Consider the following 19,294-nt stretch of genomic DNA (forward strand, 5'->3'; position numbering starts at 1 on the left):
GTTACAGCACTCCATCACCCCTTCTACTAGCCACAACTTTCTGGTTGTAAAAATAATGTTGATGTTGATTATGCAATGGAATCATGGCAAAAACCACACACAGAGTCACTCTGATATTATATATAATCATATTTATAAGTGCCAGTATTAGTATTTATACATTAACAACAGTGTCATACATATTCATTTTCTGTAACCTAAAAAGCTAATGCCATGTCAATCATTTCAACAAAGTCTTGACTGCTGGTGTACTAAGCCTCAGGCCTACGTTTATATCACACGTTGGCTACTACATCAGCCAAATGAAATACTAGGCTATTTATCTATCTGTAGTCAGTTTAATCTTTCCTTGCAACAATGGTCTAGTACAGGAACTATTGCAGGCTATTTATCTATCTGTAGTCAGTTTAATCTTTCCTTGCAACAATGGTCTAGTACAGGAACTATTGCAGGCTATTTATCTATCTGTAGTCAGTTTAATCTTTCCTTGCATCAATGGTCTAGTACAGGAACTATTGCAGGCTATTTATCTATCTGTAGTCAGTTTAATCTTTCCTTGCAACAATGGTCTAGTACAGGAACTATTGCAGGCTATTTTCCTCCTGCATTCTAAAGTATAACCTTCACTTTATTCAACAAAATGTTTGAAATATATAAAGACATACTTTTTTTCTCTGATACACACTGTACCAATTGCTAGTCTTAGGTGCAGGGATTTAGAGAAACTAACTATATCCATTGTGTAACTAACTACACTGTACATTAAGAGGTTACAATAAGAAGTGAAAGAAATAAAGAAAGCTTATCAGTGACTATCTTTGTCACGCCCCATTTATTCTGTATCCATATTATAATTGTGACACGAAGCCTATCTGGTTTTTAATTGGACGTGTCAGATTTCAATGCAGCCTTTCTGTATTTGAAAAAACTTAAGAGGGAGAAATTAAAATGGAAGACACTCTACTTTAGCTTTGAGATGACTGGGGCTGAAGAAGGAACACCACAGAGTGTTGGGAGCACACAGAGAGTAGTTTAATGCAGGACCAATCCTTGCCCTGCGCCAATCCCTGTGAGCCATGGGCCCATATTTATCAAGCTTCTCAGATTAGAAGTGCTGATCTAGAAAGGCAAAACTGATCCTTGATCAGCACCCCAATAGCAGACGCTTGATGAATACTATCCCTTACCCACTGGGCCAAAAATGGTTGAATCAACGTTGTTTCCACATAATTTCAACTAAAAAATGTAATGTGATGACGTTGAATCAACGTGGAAAACTGATTGGATTAGCTAAAAGTCATCAAGGTAAAGGGATTTCAATGTTAACCTAAATTGATTGATGTATTTTTGTTGTTGTTGTTGATTTCACGTTAAATTCACGTTAGTAGACCACTCAAAAATATGTCATTCATTCTCTCCAGTAGGAGTAGTGGGCTCCAGTGAGACGGACTTGCTCTGCAGCAGGCCAAAGTAGCAGTTGATTCTCTTCATGAAACAAGGCTTAGCACACAATATCGGTTATGTCAGTTGGATGGCGAAAAATATACAATGTATATGAGGAAAAACAAATGTCTGTTAACATTTTGAGGAGGTTTGGTGATATGATTGAATGTCAGCTTGATATACTGTTTCTACTATTTCTATACTGTTTCTACTGTTTCCAGTGGCTCAGAACAGTGGCACATTATTGGTCATCAAATTCAGTTCAAAAAATAAATCCCTGAAAGTATCTTTCCTCCGAATGTGTGAAAGAACAGTTCATGTTTATATGCAACTTATTAAGGGGCGTTTATATCAAAATGCTGCTTCGCTGAAATCCATTTTCAGACTAACACATCCAAAACTCGGCAAGCATGTAAGGTTTGAAATGATTTTCTGTAAACAAAAATACTTACAATGTTATTTCAATTACATTGAGACCTGATAATACATGTTTTGTATGTAACACACCCACCTCTTACACTTTAGTTGGAATTATAATGAGCTATAACATCTTCCCCAAATGCTCTTCAGTGGACCTATTCTATTCAATTAAAGATGAAAATAATTAATACAAATCTATGGACAATGAGGACGTAGTTTGATACACAGAAAAGTGCAACATGAGCTTCCTTGCTGTTCGGATTGAATTAGTGATGTGTAAATAAGGTAGCTTGAACCACTTCAAATATGATTTGATATGATCTCAAATCAATACATTTATGCTCTGGGTAAAAACAACTGACAAGTTGATAGCACTGGTCATTCTGGGTTGATCTCAATAGCATAACTTTGCTTCCTCTCCTTCTCTCTGTCTGCACTGATGGTCAAGACATTAGACAGGTTACGCAGGAAGTCCTGGTAGGGATCCACCACTTAAACGAAGGAGAGGAGACGAGGAGAGGAAGCCAGCTAAGAATATTAACATACACCCAAGGTCTAATGTCTGGTTCATGATAGCTCCAAGGGTTGTGGATAATGTATTTGCAGCACAGGGCAGGAGATTTAGGCCTCTGCTTTGTTCATGGAATGGTCTCCGTGAGCCAGGCTCTCCTCGCCCTCTTCCTCTTCAGGAACCTAAGGACAGTCACATGTCAGTCAGTAACAGATCTTACAGTTTAGCCCAATTTCATCTACGCCAAATCATATTTGTTATAAGATAGTAATTTTTTATTTACAAATTAAACATTTTTTGCATGTCACTAGGTGGTCACGTGACATGTAATACAATACAATATGCCATCTTAGCTAATGCCACATTATGGTATTGGATATCTCAAATGTTATATGAGTGTCACACCAATACACGAAACATCATGTACCGTGTACTATATAGCTCAGGTGTTTGATTCAACTGTAAGCTAGTGATGTTCAAGGATGGAACAGCATGATGTGTTTTATCTCTCAAGTTCCTACCTCCCAATAGATTGAATCATCAAAGCAGTTCTGATCTGGAGGCTGTCCCCAGAATGGAAGTTTCATTATCAGACCTGTACAAAGAGATACGTCAATTACAGTATTATTCAATACGTTTCATGGAATAAAGTCAATTGTTTTGACCTACGATTTGATGATGAGTGTAGAAATATAATATTTATATTGCCATACAAAAACCGACACGACAGTGTGTTCAAATAGATTTTGTGATGTCGATTTTTTGAATGACAAAACATTTGACTGTTTTGTCCACCCACCTGTCATGGCTCCTCCAACCAAAGCGAACCCAAGGGATGAGGCCAGGGCTGCAGCCTGCATGACAGCACTCCTGACGGAAGAAGGGTGGAGAAGAGAAAATGAGAAAATGAGAAGGGTACAGTACTTTTTTTTATTTTTAAGAGACCCTTATTTTGACACTTATTATTATTGAGGCCAAGGTCACGCCTTCACTGAAACTTGAATTACTATAGACATTCCAGAACTACAGTATCTATACAGAGATCACAAATATGGCCACTGGTCAAAGATGCTGAGTTTCCCATTTCTGTTGATCATGAAAATGACTACACATTGTAATTTACCAAAATTCTTTATAAAATCCTCCCTGTTTCTTAATCTGCTTGTATAGATGTACAGTATAAAGAGTGTCGTTAGATGAGCCTTACCCATCCTTCTTGCCCAGAGCGACAGCCACAATGCCAGCGATACCCCCAAGGATGCCAGGCATGCCGTGCAGATTGTGAACACCACAGGTGTCTTGGATGCCCAGGTTGGATGCCAGGATGGGCTGAAATGCAGAGAGAAACAGTTATCTCATTTACATTATTCCCTACGGCCCACTCATTTATATAAAAAAAATAGAGTTATCTGATGGTAGGTGTTTGTTTGGACTAAAATGCAAGTTTCTCCTGGCACGCAAAACTGGTTTCACCAACCACGACCAGAACCATTTTTGCTCATTAGGCTCAATATTCAAAAGAATGTAGGTGTATTGCCACTCACAAGACACATTACAACCCTAGTTAACTATGGCATTTTCTAGACAGTTTGGTGTCCTGGTCCATCTCAGGATTGTTGTCCTATTGGTTCAGACGTGTGTGACCTTTGTACTCACAGTGAGGAACTTGAAGCCCAGGGTGGAGACGATGCCAGCCACGAATCCGATGATCATGGCACCGAAAGGCCCGATATCCATGTCAGCACAGGTTCCCACGGCAACACCTCCGGCCAGAGTGGCATTCTGGATGTGGACCTATGGAAGCATCCATTAGCTTTGCTACAGTAGGTGCTGTGTGAGATTCTATTGTCTCTCTCCCAGAGACACACACGCACGCACACACACGCACACACACACACACACACACACACACACACACACACACACACACACACACACACACACACACACACACACACACACACACACACACACACACACACACACACACACACACACACACACACACACACACACACACACACACTCACACACACTCACACACACTCACACACAAACACTCAATAGCCTTGTTTGAATATATTCAAATCAAATAAATTGAGGAGGTAAACAATCTACAGCTTTGCTGTCTTCTGACTCTTTGTGGTTTGAGTGAAGCATGTTATATCTCACCATGTCCAGTTTCCCTTTGTGCTCCACCAGGCTGGAGACGGCATAGGCGGAGAGCACACAGGCAGCCAGCGAGAAGTAGGTGTTGGTGACAGCCATGAGTTGATCAGCACCAGGTTCTGCAATGGCAGAGTTGAAACTGGGCCAGAACATCCAGAGGAACACGGTACCTGGAGAAGATATTCAAGTACATTTTTATTTGTCTGCTACTTCAATTGATTTTGAAATATATAAAACAAAATGAATGCAGTAAATGTATTAAAACTATGTCAGCAGGGTGGCAGGGTAGCCTAGTGGTTAGAGCGTTGGACTAGTAACCGGAATGTTGTGAGTTCAAACCTCCAAGCTGACAAGGTACAAATCTGTCATTCTGCCCCTGAACAGGCAGTTAACCCACTGTTCCCAGGCTGTCATTGAAAATAAGAATGTGTTCTTAACTGACTTGCCTGGTTAAATAAAGGTAAAATTTAAAAAAATGTCAAACAGAAGTTGGCTGTCTCGTCTGAAGCAATTAGCGTTTTTGTCCACTAGGTGGCGTATGTGGCTATGATATGCGCAGGAGCCTCCACTTGAGCCACACACATACAACACCCTTGTGAGTAAAATATAAATATACCGTGCAAACAGACACCAGGGGCTAAATGTATCAAGCATCTCAGCTTAGGAGTGCTGATCTAGGTTCAGGTCCCCTAGTCCATATAATATCATTCATTTTGATCTAAAAGTCAGAACTTGATTTCAAATCAGCACTCCTATTCTGAGATGCTTGATACAAAAGGCCAGGCATTCCCTAGGCTTTCCCTTAGGCACGTATTGCAACATTTCTATTTCTAGTGTTTCAAAGATACATAAGGGGACATTTTATCAATATTTAGCTGATCTATCTTTTAATAGTAGTTAGTGACTGACTACAGTAATAAGATCAACTGAATTTTGCATTGACTGTGATGACTGCCATGTGAGTTGCTGCTCCTACCGATCATGGCGAAGAGGTCAGAGTGGTAGACAGAGCCGTCGTTCTCATGACCGTTCCCCAGAGCTGGCCTGTACAGCATGCGGGCCACTGCTAGACCGAAGTATGCCCCGAAGGCATGGATAATCATGGAGGCCCCAACATCATTGGCCTGTGAGTTGGACAAACCACATAAACTACTTCATTATGTTGTCAAACAAAATACAACAATTCAAATAAAAGCCCTCCCAAACAAACTTTCTGCTTAGCCTGCTAGTTGTCTCAATCACTTGTCACCCATCTATCCCGCCTCTGGCCATTCCCAAGCAAAACTAGTGCACTGATTGGTTGGGAATAGGAATGGGACAGATTCAAGAATAAAATTTGACCCCTTGACCTTAAATTTATTTTTTCCAATGGTAGACTCATCCCTATGAATTAACGGCATGATTATATTTATAAAAGCCCTTTTGGTAGGATGAATCTTGTCTCGTTGTTTTGGGCTACCACTTCTCACCACTAGAGAGCAATCTCACTGGGGTTAGGGGTCAGGTGGTGGCGTCGTGGGGTGGGGTGAGGTCGTGTGTGTAAGGGCCCAGGTAAACGGGTAGTAGTCATGCACAGTAGGGGGTGCCATGCACCTTAAAAGTTTGTTTACGGACTGCCACGATACCAAGGAAGAAGAAGAAGAAGAGGTAGTTATGCATGGATCAACAGGAGATTCACCTTTTCTTTTTACCATTACTCACAAGATTGCACACAATATTGCTCATTGGACTGTATTAACGTATATACTATTTTTTGCATAGTGTTGTCTTTCATGCACACGAGTGCTTAGATGAGTGGTTGGGGGTGAAGTTAGTCTGTTGTGACTGACTGTTAACATAAGGGTTGGTTCTGGGTTCTGAGATTATGGTGAAGTGCACTGACCTTCAGGACTTCGGCCACCAAATGTTCATTGATGCCGAAGATGGTGATCTCAAGGAGGGTCATGATGAGGAGCTGGACTGGGCTGGTTTTTCCCAAGACCGCCCCGAACGAGATCAGAACCGTGGCTGTACTGAAGTCTGCATTGATCATCCTTTTGGTGAGGAGTAAGAGGAGGTGGAGGTGGGGAGAGAGAAGAGAGAGCGAGAGAGGGAGACAGAGAGAGAGACAGAGACAGAGAGAGAGACAGAGAGAGAGAGAGAGAGAGAGAGAGAGAGCGAGAGAGGGAGACAGAGAGAGAGACAGAGAGAGATACAGAGAGAGAGACAGAGAGAGAGAGAGAGAGAGAGAGATGCATTATTAACACTAAAACAGACCACTTCCTCGGGTGTCCTCTATCATGTGGACATAATGCTGCGACTGCTAGCTACATTCCTTCTGACCGTACTGTGTTTTATTGTATTTACTTGAAGATGGAGACTTTGATCTTTCCTTCGTCCAGGTGCCAGAGGCCTTGCATGAGGAGACCCCACTGCAGAGCGAAGGCGGCCAGGAGCAGGTTGAGGCCCACGCTGCTGAAGCCGTATCTCTTCAGGAAGGTCATCAGGAAGCCGAAGCCAATGAAGATCATCACGTGAACATCCTGGAACACTGTGGACCAATGAGAATGCATGTCAGAGGTCAGCTCAGGGGAGTTTGACTATTTGAACCTTAACACAACATGGTTTTATTGAAGGTCCATTTTGGCCAATCTGGCCCTATTTGACTTATTCATCAAATTGAATGAAAACAGAGAGGATGAAAACAAGGACACTGAATGAAACTAATAAAGGGTGTCAACAAGACAAAAAAAGAAAGAAATGCAACTGTAAAGACATTCAAATTGGTTGACAGACCAGCAATTGATCAAATACATGACTCGGCGCAGCCGCATTGGACTGTGCAGCAATCGTAGTAACCCCTATCCCCTGCAAGGGGTAATTGTAAATCCGGACTTGTTAGAGGATGGAAGACCAATTCAATTTGTCTGTGAATGGGATACGGAGAACTGAGGCTCTCGATAACGTGTCGTGTCAGTAATCTCACGCTGTTCCATTCACTGACTTCACATGATTTTAATCAAGTCTTCTGAACCTATCAGAGGGTCTCGGGGAAGCAGACACTCCACAGTTAAACACATCCCTCACTATTAGTTTCAGTTACTGGGATTATAAGGACAGGGATCTTGTGTAGGGATCACTGTCCTTGCACTTTATGTACTGTATGTTTAGATTGATTTACATAAGAGGACAGAGACATTACTGGGTGTATTACTGCTCTAGTTCACTGTGTTTGTGGACAGTAGGACGTGAGCTCTGTCCAATCGTCTGCAGATAAGGATCAGGCTACTAGCCCAAGAGAATGACCAGACGTGTATGTGTGTGTGCATCTGGTGTGTGTGTGTGTGTGTGTGTGTGTGCGCATGCCTGTGTCTGTAGCTTAGAACGGTATGTCCACTGCAGCCAGAGGAATGATCCTAATTCTCCAAGGTCTGGTTAGCATTGTGGTGAGCAGTTAGCATTGTGATGAGAAGTTAGCATTGTGGTGAGCAGTTAGCATTGTGGTGATCAGTTGGCATTGTGGTGTCTCGGCAGAACCTAGGAAGACAGTCACTGCTCAGAAAGTCCTGGAAGGGGAAGTGATGGAATATAGGGTGTGTGGTGGGGGGTTTGGGGGCTTAGTTGCAGCATAGACTAGCCCATACATCCATTGTCTTCTTTTTGTCTGTGACTATGTTCAAGCATTTCGCTACACTCACAATAACATCTGCTAACCATGTGTATGTGATCAATAAAATGTGATTTGATTTACTGTATGACTGTCTACCAGAATGCCATTCTAGAGCTTATATACATCTCTATCTTATATTGCGGTCTTGAAATACAAGACCTTGCTATAAGTATAACTGATGCTGCATTGTACAGTTGTAGAGGGATTGTTGTAACTGGCAATTAATTTTAGAGTTGAGTTTGTTTGGAGGCTCCCTGTTTCTGCCACACCATGATAGAGACAGAATAAACAGGAAGGTTAGCTCTTCTAAACAGATATTTTCTCTGATTAGAAGTCTGTGAATTCCTCTCTCTCATTATTGTGTTTACATGTGACTGGCTCTTTCTCCCCAGTAGTGCATTGTATTGCAATGGATGATATTCAGCACACTACACCATGATTGTAATCAGGTTTAGTATTACTTACGCAATGCCTCCGAGACGTCATAGGATACATTATAACCCTTCTGGCACTGGTCAGAACACCCGCACCCATCCGGGAACAAACAAATAACTCAAATCTATTCAATCTTTTCCCTGATATCGAAGTCTGAACAATGTCAAATATGTAAGATATACAAATAGCCTTGTAAAATATATATAAAAGGTAAGATATACAAATAGCCGTGTGTTGACTTGACTTTTGTTACGGAACAAATCTGCGTTTTTGTTGTTTATACATTGTTGTTTATACATTGCATGCAATATTTTTCTTTGGCACTGATTGTGGGTACTTATTATTGGGAATCAAACATCTCTGGGTGGATGCAAGGGATGGACCGTATGCTAATAATGCTAATAATACAAACTAGAATATACATGTATCGTGTAAAGCTGCTGAGAACTGCCTTACCTGATATATTATTATTATTATCTTCCTGGCGTTGCAAGCACAGAGCACCAAACTTTAGAACATAACAGCAAAACAAGTCTCTGCTTTTGTCTTGTCTATATTGCGCATCTTTTTTTGGCCCACCGCTACACATTGTCATCTTAACCGGCACTGTCATCTAAAATCTCTAATGTTTAATTTATTTGGATTGGTAAGGTATGCACTATGTAGTGACCCATTAAGGAAGCCCTTGGACGGTCCTATATCACCTGAATACTTGATCCCTTGGCGACATCATACCAGTTGGCGTCTCTAAGAAAAGGATGTGGTGGGAGCGAGAGAGGTCCATTTGGAACTCAGCCTCGTAGATGACCTATTTGCCCAACATGTTAGGTCTTCCCCCATATGGTTGTTTTATTGTGCTAGCACTCTAACCAAGATTTCAAGTATTTTCTGGATTGCTAGTCTTCAGCATTTTCAATAATGTTGAATCCTGATATGTTTGGAGGTCAGTGCACATCGATCTCCCGAAGACGCTTGCTCTGAAACGTGCCAGCATCAAACATCATTGAAGGGAATCAAATTTGCTGTTCCTCAACCGTCCGTCAACATTTCAGTAATCCTAAATGTGCTCATTCTGTCTCCCGGGCATGAGGACCTAGTGCCAATGCCACTGCATTCACTAGGGCGGGCGCCCGTGACAGTATGGATCATGCAGATCCAGTTGAAGTCGGGAGTTTACATACACTTAGGTTGGAGTCATTAAAATTCGTTTTACAACCACTCCACAAATGTCTTGTTAACAAACTATAGTTTTGGCAAATCGGTTAGGACATATACTTTGTGCATGACACAAGTAATTTTTCTAAAAATTGTTTACAGAGAGATTATTTCACTTATAACTCACTGTAACTCACTTACACTTATAACTCACTTACCTTCAAACTCAGTGCCTCTTTGCTTGACATCATGATAAAATCAGAAGAAATCAGCCAACAACCCCAAAACAAAATTCTAGATCTCCACAAATCTGGTTCATCCTTGGGAGCAATTTCCAAAAGCCTGAAGGTACCACGTTCATCTGTACAAACAATAGTACGCAAGTATAATGGGACCATGCTGGGACCATGCAGTCGCCATACCGCTTAGGAAGGAGACGCGTTATGTCTCCTAGAGATTAACGTACTTTGGTGCGAAAAGTGCAAAACAATCCCAGAACAACAGCAAATTACCTTGTGAAGATGCTGGAGAAAACAGGTACAAAATAATTTTTATCCGCAGTAAAACGAGTCCTATATCGACATAACCTGAAAGACCGCTCAGGAAGGAAGAAGCCACTGCTCCAAAACCTCCATAGAAAAGCCAGACTACGGTTTGTAACAGCACATGGGGACAAAGATTGTACTTTTTGGAGAAATGTCCTCTGGTCTGTTGGAGGAAAAATGGAGAAGCTTGCAAGCCGAAGAACACCATCCCAACCTTGAAGCACAGGGGTGGCAGCATCATGTTGTGGGGGTGCTTTGCTGCGGGAGGGACTGGTGCACTTCACAAAATAGATGGCATCATGAGGAAGGAAAATTATCTGGATATATTGATGCAACATCTGAAGACATCAGTCAGGAAGTTAAAGCTTGGTCGCAAATGGTTCTTCCAAATGGACAATGACCCCAAGCATACTCCAAAGTTGTGGCAAAATGGCTTAAGGACAACAAAACTCAAGGTTTTGGAGTGGCCATCACAAAGCCTTGACCTCAATCCTGTAGAAAATTTGTGGTCAGAACTGAAAAAGCATATGCGAGCAAGGAGGCCTTCAAACCTGACTCAGTTATACCAGCTCTGTCAGGAGGAATGGGCCAGAATTCACCCAACCTATTGTGAGAAGGTTGTGGAAGGCGACCCGAAACGTTTGACCCAAGTAAAACATCTTAAAGGCAATGCTACCAAATACTAATTGAGTGTATGTAAACTTCTGACCCACTGGGAATGAGATTAAATACATCGTTCTCTCTACTATTATTCTGACATTTCACATTCTTAAAATAAAGTGGTGATCCTAACTGACCCAAGACAGGGAATTTGTACTAGTATTAAATGTCAGGAATTGAGAAAAACTTTGTTTAAATGTATTTGGCTAAGGTGTATGTCAACTTCCGACTTCAACTGTATGGGCAAACCTCCAAGGCACCAGTTTAATTTAGTATCTAACTGAATCTCACTGCAAGTCACTTTTTATGTTGTTAACTGTAATTACAAAATTGAATTCCGTCTGAATAAGCGCCTGACTTTGATGATAGGGCTTTACGGCTGTGAAACAACTCTGTGTTGGATAAATTCTTAAGGTCCCACTTCTCTGAGGAAAACAAGTATTTCACAGAGCCACAGAATCCATTGGTTCATATCAATTACATTTTTTCAATACTGATTTTGTCCCTTGATGATAAAGCCTAGCAACAAAATAGGCTCCTTTTTTTCTAAATTGCATTTCTCTGCTTATTTCCTCTGCTTTGAACCTGTAATTGTAGAGTTTTGGTATGCACCATATAGATGGACGGACAGGGGGTGCAGAGAAAGGAAGTCATTGCCAACTTTTATACGCATATCTAACTGTATAATTCCTTAAACAATTACTATTTAAGTAATTACTAGCTTGAAATAAAAACATATTTCTTGTTGTTTATGTAGGATGAATTTGGATATTTTATTTAACCTTTATTTAACTAGGCAAGTCAGTTAAGAACAAATTCTTATTTACAATGACGGAACAGTGGGTTAACTGTCTTGTTCAGTGGCAGAACGACAGATTTGTACCTTGTCAGCTTGGGGATTCGATCTAGCAGCCTTCGGCTACAGTGATACAGTGGGACATCATATGAACTGGGACAGCTTAATCCTGATGCTTTTATTTCTTCGTCTGACAAGAGAAAATCAAAACAATTGTTAGGGCTCTTGAGTGGTGTAGTGGTGTAAGGCACTGCATATCAGTGCTAAAGGCGTCACTACAGACACTGGTTCAATTCCATGCTGTATCACAACCTGCCGTGAGTGGGAGTCCCATAGGGCAGCGCACAATTGGCCCAGTGTCATCCGTGCTGGGGTAGGCCGTCATTATAAATAAGAATTTGTTCTCAACTGACTTGCCTGGTTAAATAAAATAAAATGAAATGACTAAGCCCTTGCTGAGAAACCAGATGATCCAAATCACATCACTTCATTGGAGTGACATCATAGATGGGGGCAGAGCAAGCTTCAAACAGGAAGGTCACCTGTGGTAAGATCCGTGATATAGCTTTTTTTCTGTTTTGATGTTAAGGTCACAAAAACTTGCAATGTGCCAAATTGTGATGTAAATGTGCATACTATGTACTTGAGCATCAAAATACATAAAAAAAAGTTACCAATATTATGTTTCTATTTGGTAATTCAGTCAGTTTTTGTTGTTGTTCTGCTTCACCAACCATAGTGGTAGGACAGCATGAAGTAACTAAAGTGGGACAGTCTTATAGGCTTTTCCAATGGAGAACAGAGATCCAGTTTACTTTAGGGACCCCCTGTATTTAGGTTAGGCAGGGCTCTGCTTCTTGTAGTACTATATCCTGTTCATTTTTTCGTGTAGTACTGTTATTAGTATTGTTATTAGTACTGTTATTAGTATTGTTATTAGTATTGTTATTAGTATTGTTATTAGTACTGTTATTGTATTGTTATTAGTATTGTTATTAGTACTGGTATTTGTATTGTTATTAGTACTGCCTTTAGTATTGTTATTAGTACTGTTATTGTACTGTTATTAGTACTGCTATTAGTATTGTTATTAGTACTGTTATTGGTACTGTTATTAGTATTGTTATTAGTACTGTTATTGGTACTGTTATTAGTATTGTTATTAGTACTGTTATTGTATTGTTATTAGTACTCTTATTGTATTGTTATTACTACTGTTATTGTACTGTTATTATTACTGTTATTGTAATGCTGTTAGTACTGTTATTAGTACTGTTATTGTACTGTTATTGTACTGTTATTAGTACTGTTATTAGTACTGTTATTGTACTGTTATTAGTACTGCTATTGTACTGTTATTGTACTGTTATTATTACTGTTATTGTACTGTTATTAGTACTGTTATTAGTACTGTTATTGTACTGTTATTGGACTGTTATTATTACTGTTATTGTACTGTTATTGTACTGTTATTAGTAATGTTATTGTACTGTTATTATTACTGTTATTGTACTGTTATTGTACTGTTATTAGTAATGTTATTGTACTGTTATTATTACTGTTATTGTATTGTTATTTGTACTGTTATTAGTACTGTTATTAGTACTGTTATTAGTACTGTTATTAGTATTGTTATTAGTACTGCTATTAGTACTGTTATTAGTATTGTTATTAGTACTGTTATTAGTACTGTTATTAGTACTGTTATTAGTATTGTTATTAGTACTGCTATTAGTACTGTTATTAGTATTGTTATTAGTACTGTTATTAGTACTGTTATTAGTACTGCTATTAGTACTGTTATTAGTACTGTTATTAGTACTGTTATTAGTACTGTTATTAGTATTGTTATTGGTACTGTTATTAGTATTGTTATTGGTACTGTTATTAGTATTGTTATTGGTACTGTTATTAGTACTGTTATTAGTATTGTTATTGGTACTGTTATTGGTACTGTTATTAGTACTGTTATTGTACTGTTATTAGTACTGTTATTGTACTGTTATTGTACTGTTATTAGTAATGTTATTGTACTGTTATTGTACTGTTATTATTACTGTTATTGTATTGTTATTTGTACTGTTATTAGTACTGTTATTAGTACTGTTATTAGTATTGTTATTAGTACTGTTATTAGTACTGTTATTAGTACTGTTATTAGTACTGTTATTAGTACTGTTATTTGAGTGAATTCAGAAAAATGGGGCAGTTTTTACATTTCCGTCTTCTGTAACCTCTTCAGAAATCGATCAAACATATTAGACCAACAATTCAAATCAAATTGTATTTGTCACATGGGCCGAAAACAACCTTACTATGAAATGCTTACTTACTTTTTAAGTAAGTAACAACATTTTAGCAAAAAAAAAAAAATACAATTGAAATAAATAAATGTAACACAATAACGTGGCTATATACAGGGGGTACCAGTACCGAGTCAATGTGCGGGGTACAGGTTAACCATGGTAATTGAGGTAAATGTACATGTAGGTAGGGGTAAAGTGACTATGCATAGATACTAAACAGTGAGTAGTAGCGACGTAAACACATGATACATTTCTGAAATCGTCAGATGTTTCCTATCACACAAAATTGAATAGAATAGTTATTGGGGTACAATTGGGACTATAATAATAGTATCCCAGTTTATTTAACCTGCTGTACCAAATGCAAACTGAAAATATGGTTTTGACTCTGTGCACACAAATGGGTGTGTCATGCCTGCTGTGACTATGATTAGGAAACATCTTGAAGTTTGCAGAAACGTGTAATGTGTTGGGCTTATATGTTGGATAGATGACAAAAGAGGTGACAGAAGACAGAACATTCTAAAAGTGTCCCACTTATTTTGAATTGACCCTATATTGTTTCTCTGATCATTTAGAACAACCTATAGTTATAAAAACTATTAGGATGTCTTTGGATATGACTGAACGTAAATAAAGAGGGGAAGTTCATCCATTTTTACACGTGTCCTAATTTTTACTCTTTCTGTCCTTGTCATTGATTCCTCCAAATTGTTTTTTGTTTTGTTTTGTTACAAAGAAAATTGGTCATCATTGACTATAATGCAATATGCAAACATGTTAGGAAACACATCAACTCCCATTCTGAATGCCTCTGCACAACATTATTTATGTCCACTGTGCCATAAATCCATGTTTGAATGATTGTGTTTACAACAACAAAAATATGCAAATATGGATTTAGGGGACAGTGGAATTTGTTTTTCTAAAATTGAATGCAGAGATGATTCAGAATGGGATTCTGGTGTAATATGAGTTGGTGTTTTCTAACATGCTTTAGACACATTTTCATAATGCAAATGGTTTTCAGAATGGGATTCTGGTGTAATATGAGTTGGTGTTATCTAACATGCTTTAGACACATTTTCATAATGCAAATGGTTTTGGGGATCAACTACAATCACAAAAAGAGTGAAGTGTAAGTCTACATGTAAAAATAGGTGAACTTCCACATCAGCATTTCTAAACACTGAACTAATCTCTTTGGGTCACAGCTGCCCCACCCATTTATGGTTAAACCTCCGTACTGTAAGTCTTCAAGTATTTATGCTGTATAAAGATTTATGTACAAAAAAAGGCCATTGTCATATAGGTAAAGTAGTAGGGGTGGGTCTTTGTCACTTTTCCTCTGATAAGTCACAAGATTTACAATAGTCTCCAAACACAAATTAATGTACACATGTGCAAACATTTTTACCCGTAACTCAATCAAATTCCAATTAAAATAAATCAAGAATTTATTTCCCTTCAGCGCATATGCAAGTTGATCCAGTTACATTGTAAGTATGTGGATGGCATTCATCAGACACTCATATCCAGAGTGACTTACAGGAGCAATTAGTGTTAAGTGCTTTGATCAACTTTTCACTTAGTTGGCTCTGGGAATTGAACCAGCAGCCTTTTGATTACTGGCCCAACACTCTTGACTGCTGGACTACCTGCCACTAAGCTTCCACTTTGTATAATCCATCTGTGGGTAGTTACAGTGAACCTGCCCAGTATGAGAGAGAGGGGTGCCCCTATGACAACTGGAGCATCTGGCCCGTTTCATACAGAATCATTTTAGGCGTGAGTGTGCTGCAATGGACACATGCACAACCAGGATTGGGTAGCGTACTTTCTAAATGTAATCCATTAGAGTTACTAGTTACATGTCCAAAATTGTAATCAGTAACGTAACTTTTGAATTACTCAAACACAGTAACGCAATCTGATTACATTCAGTTACTTTTGGACACATTTCATCTTAACAGGCATTAGAAGAAGACAAAAAGGATCCCTCAAACACATTTGGTGTGTCATCATAGTGGTCTCTGTCTTGTGGTCAGACTCGCTCAGGTGGAACAAACCTAAACTTGTGCCTTTTTTCAATTCTGAATTGAACGCCATTGAGAAAACAGAAAGGTGTAATAATGTTGTTTGTTTTTTACTAAACCTCCTTTCTGAAAGTGATCCAAAAAGTAATCATCTATTTTTTCAAAAGTATCTGTAATCTGATAACAATATTTTTGCTGTTAACGTAACTGACTACATTTTTTTCTGTCATTAGATTACATGTAATCAGTTACGCCCAACCCTATGCACAACAAGCTCACACTATGCTAACCCACATCCTTTCTCTCTGATTGATCACAGGAGCTACTGCACAATTATAAAGAGAAGAGGGGTCAAATCATTGAGACTCAATTGCATTATTAACTTCATAGACTGTCATCCATAGCAACCATGGCTGCTATCAATAAGCCAAATACAAACAGATCCATTATTCTTCAACCGGGCTTCCACAGCCAGACTGACACACTGACAGACTATGTGTAGCACCACACTGAGGTAGCCTGTTCCCAGATCTGTTTCTGCCTTGCCAGCTGCTATGGTCATTGTCATGCCAAGACAATACAAACTGACCTGGGAACAGGCTAACACTGAGAAGCCTTCAGGTGTCACTTACTGGGGTAGAGGGTCAGAGGATTCTGTTCCGTCGTCTCCTCATGGTGTGTGGCATTGCTGTGGGCTCCGTGCCCCCCGTGCTTCCCATCATCGTAGACCACAAACACAGCAAACAGGATGATGGTGATAATCTCCAGAGTCAGAGCCAGGATGGGAAACTTCAGCCTCATGTTGGTGGAGTAAGCAGGCATGCTAGCATGAACTAATTCTGTGTGTCTCTCTCTCTCTCTCTCTCTCTCTCTCTCTCTCTCTCTCTCTCTCTCTCTCTCTCTCTCTCTCTCTCTCTCTCTCTCTCTCTCTCTCTCTCTCTCTCTCTCTCTCTCTCTATCTATCTTGGTCTGTCCCTATCTCTGGCACACTCTCACTCCCTCTCTCCCTATCTATCTTTTGGGGCTTGTGGTAGTAGTGTGACGGTGGAAGAGCAACTGGTGTCTGGTTTTAAATTGGTGGAGGTTTCATGGGGACCAATGGCAGGGCATAACAGGCAGGCCTGAGTGGTTACTCCCACTTCTGGACTTTGCTTATGGGGGTTGGTTCCCTCCCTGTTTAGGTGTTTACTATTTTTAAAAGCGGGGGCAAAAACAAGACTTTGGAAAAACACACAGTAATGACAACCGGCCAGTGACAGAGCCATGATATGAATGAATAATGAGCTTTTTCAAACTCATTTGCAATTGCAATGTCATATTAAATTGAGGCATAATCCTGTAAAAATTCAGATTAAAAAGCAGTCTTCATCATGTGCTGTGCAAATATACACTTTAAAATCCTTAAGATTCTATTGACACACCTGTGCGTCAAATCTAATTAACATGATAACAGGGTAGCTTTGCTAATAGCTAAGAAGCACAGCACAGCTAACGTAGCTACGACAAGGCGAAGGACCATCTACTCTCCTCCCTCTTCTGCGACGGAATTGAAAGATCAAGTTTAAAGTTTTATTAGTCAAATGTACAGGATACACATGGTATACACCATCCAATGAAATGCTTAAGGATGAATACAGAGTTTAGTGGTAATTCTGAAGTTTTGCTGGTGAAGCTAGAGGGTAGCTAGCTACTGGTAACTATTATCAACAGTGGATAATTGGTTCCAAAAGTTGCTTCAAGCATAACAGTACCTAGAACTATGCTAGCTTGCTACCATTCAGCTGTTTCCGATATCCTACATTTCGTAAGAGTAAAGGTAAACAACATTACCTGTTAGCTTGTATTCTCTGAACAATAACACCAGTGTTTAGGTAACAGAATGTGTATAGTGTAATATAGGTTGTAGCCAAGAGAGGAGGAAGTGGAGGCTTATTAGAACACAGACTTGGTTCTAATTTTAGTGGTGCTCATGAGGACCCCCATAACAATTAAAATGTCTATGTGGCATTTCGGAACCCTCAGTAGTCAATGTGTGATAGAACCTACCAGAGCACAGGAGAGGACTATAATGAACGTGGGTGTTCTGTACATTGTTATCATGTATTGTCCATTCCATTGTTTGCTCAGCTTGTAATTGTAGTTGGTTATGTAAACATTATCAGAACAGGCATTGAATGACAAACAAAACAAAACAAAATAAAACATGGACCGATTCAGTGATTTCTTTTTTTTAAATGTACAATTGTCACGGCCGTTAAAAGAAGAGGACCAAGGTGCAGCGTGGTGAGCGTACATACTTTTAATAGTAGATGTCGCCAACAAAACAATAAACAATACCAAAACAAACCGTGAAGCTTAAGGCTATGTGCCATCAAACAAAGTTAACTTCCCACAAAGACAGGTGGGAAAAGGGCTACCTAAGTATGGTTCTCAATCAGAGACAACGATAGACAGCTGCCTCTGATTGAGAACCACACCCGGCCAAACAGAAAGAAATAGAAACATAGAAATAAAGAAACTAGAATGCCCACCCTAGTCACACTCTGGCCTAACCTGTCAGGCATAGGTGTATAGGTGGCAGGGAAGTCAGGCGCAGGAGAGTCAAACGGAGTGTAAAATGGAGTCTTTTAATAAAGTCCACGTAACATGCTCCATAACACTAAAAGGTACATACATAAACAAACATGGGTACGAGGACCCGACGCGCACCTATACAACATAAAACTACACTGACAATAAAACACTCTGACAAAGACATGAGGGGAAACAGAGGGTTAAATACACAACAGGTAATGAATGGGATTGAAAACAGGTGTGTGGGAAGACAAGACAAAACCAATGGAAAATGAAAAAAGAATCAATGATGGCTAGAAGACCGGTGACGTCGAACGCCGAGAACCGCACGAACAAGGAGAGGCAACGACTTCGGCAGAAGTCGTGACATAACCAAAATAGAGAATAAAAGCCTCTCTATGGCCAGGGCGTGACAGTATCCCCCCCCCCGACACGCGGCTCCAGCAGCGCGTCGACACCGGCCTCGGGGACAACCCGGAGGGCGAGGTGCAGGGCGATCCGGATGGAGACGGTGGAATTCTGATAACATGGAAGGATCTAACATGTCCTCCACCGGAACCCAGCATCTCTCCTCCGGCCCGTACCCCTACCAGTC

The 19,294-nt window shown here is 39.8% G+C and overlaps 1 protein-coding gene across 1 annotated transcript; it reads right to left on the reverse strand.

Annotated features, from left to right (window-relative positions):
* Positions 1-111: 111 nt before the first annotated feature.
* rhag (Rh associated glycoprotein) lies at positions 112-17,170 on the reverse strand. Its single transcript, XM_064925613.1, has 10 exons — positions 16,758-17,170; positions 6,890-7,073; positions 6,426-6,576; positions 5,520-5,667; positions 4,547-4,713; positions 4,031-4,168; positions 3,582-3,703; positions 3,174-3,244; positions 2,896-2,969; positions 112-2,556 (listed from the first exon to the last, which is right to left on the reverse strand). The coding sequence occupies exons 1-10, from the start codon at positions 16,945-16,947 to the stop codon at positions 2,485-2,487; spliced, it is 1,317 nt and encodes a 438-aa protein (XP_064781685.1). The 5' UTR covers positions 16,948-17,170; the 3' UTR covers positions 112-2,484.
* Positions 17,171-19,294: the final 2,124 nt, after the last annotated feature.

The sequence above is a fragment of the Oncorhynchus masou genome, chromosome 19, assembly GCF_036934945.1.
Source record: "Oncorhynchus masou masou isolate Uvic2021 chromosome 19, UVic_Omas_1.1, whole genome shotgun sequence".
In the NCBI taxonomy this organism is placed as follows: domain Eukaryota; kingdom Metazoa; phylum Chordata; class Actinopteri; order Salmoniformes; family Salmonidae; genus Oncorhynchus; species Oncorhynchus masou.

Excerpts from the sequence above, each read along its gene's own strand:
- rhag (XM_064925613.1), bottom strand. The coding sequence starts at position 16,947 with ATGCCTGCTTACTCCACCAACATGAGGCTGAAGTTTCCCATCCTGGCT. Across the intron at positions 4,714-5,519 it reads TGACCTCTTCGCCATGATCG|GTACCGTGTTCCTCTGGATG; the intron begins GTAGGAGCAGCA and ends TATCTTCTCCAG. Across the intron at positions 3,704-4,030 it reads TGGGCTTCAAGTTCCTCACT|CCCATCCTGGCATCCAACCT; the intron begins GTGAGTACAAAG and ends TCTGCATTTCAG.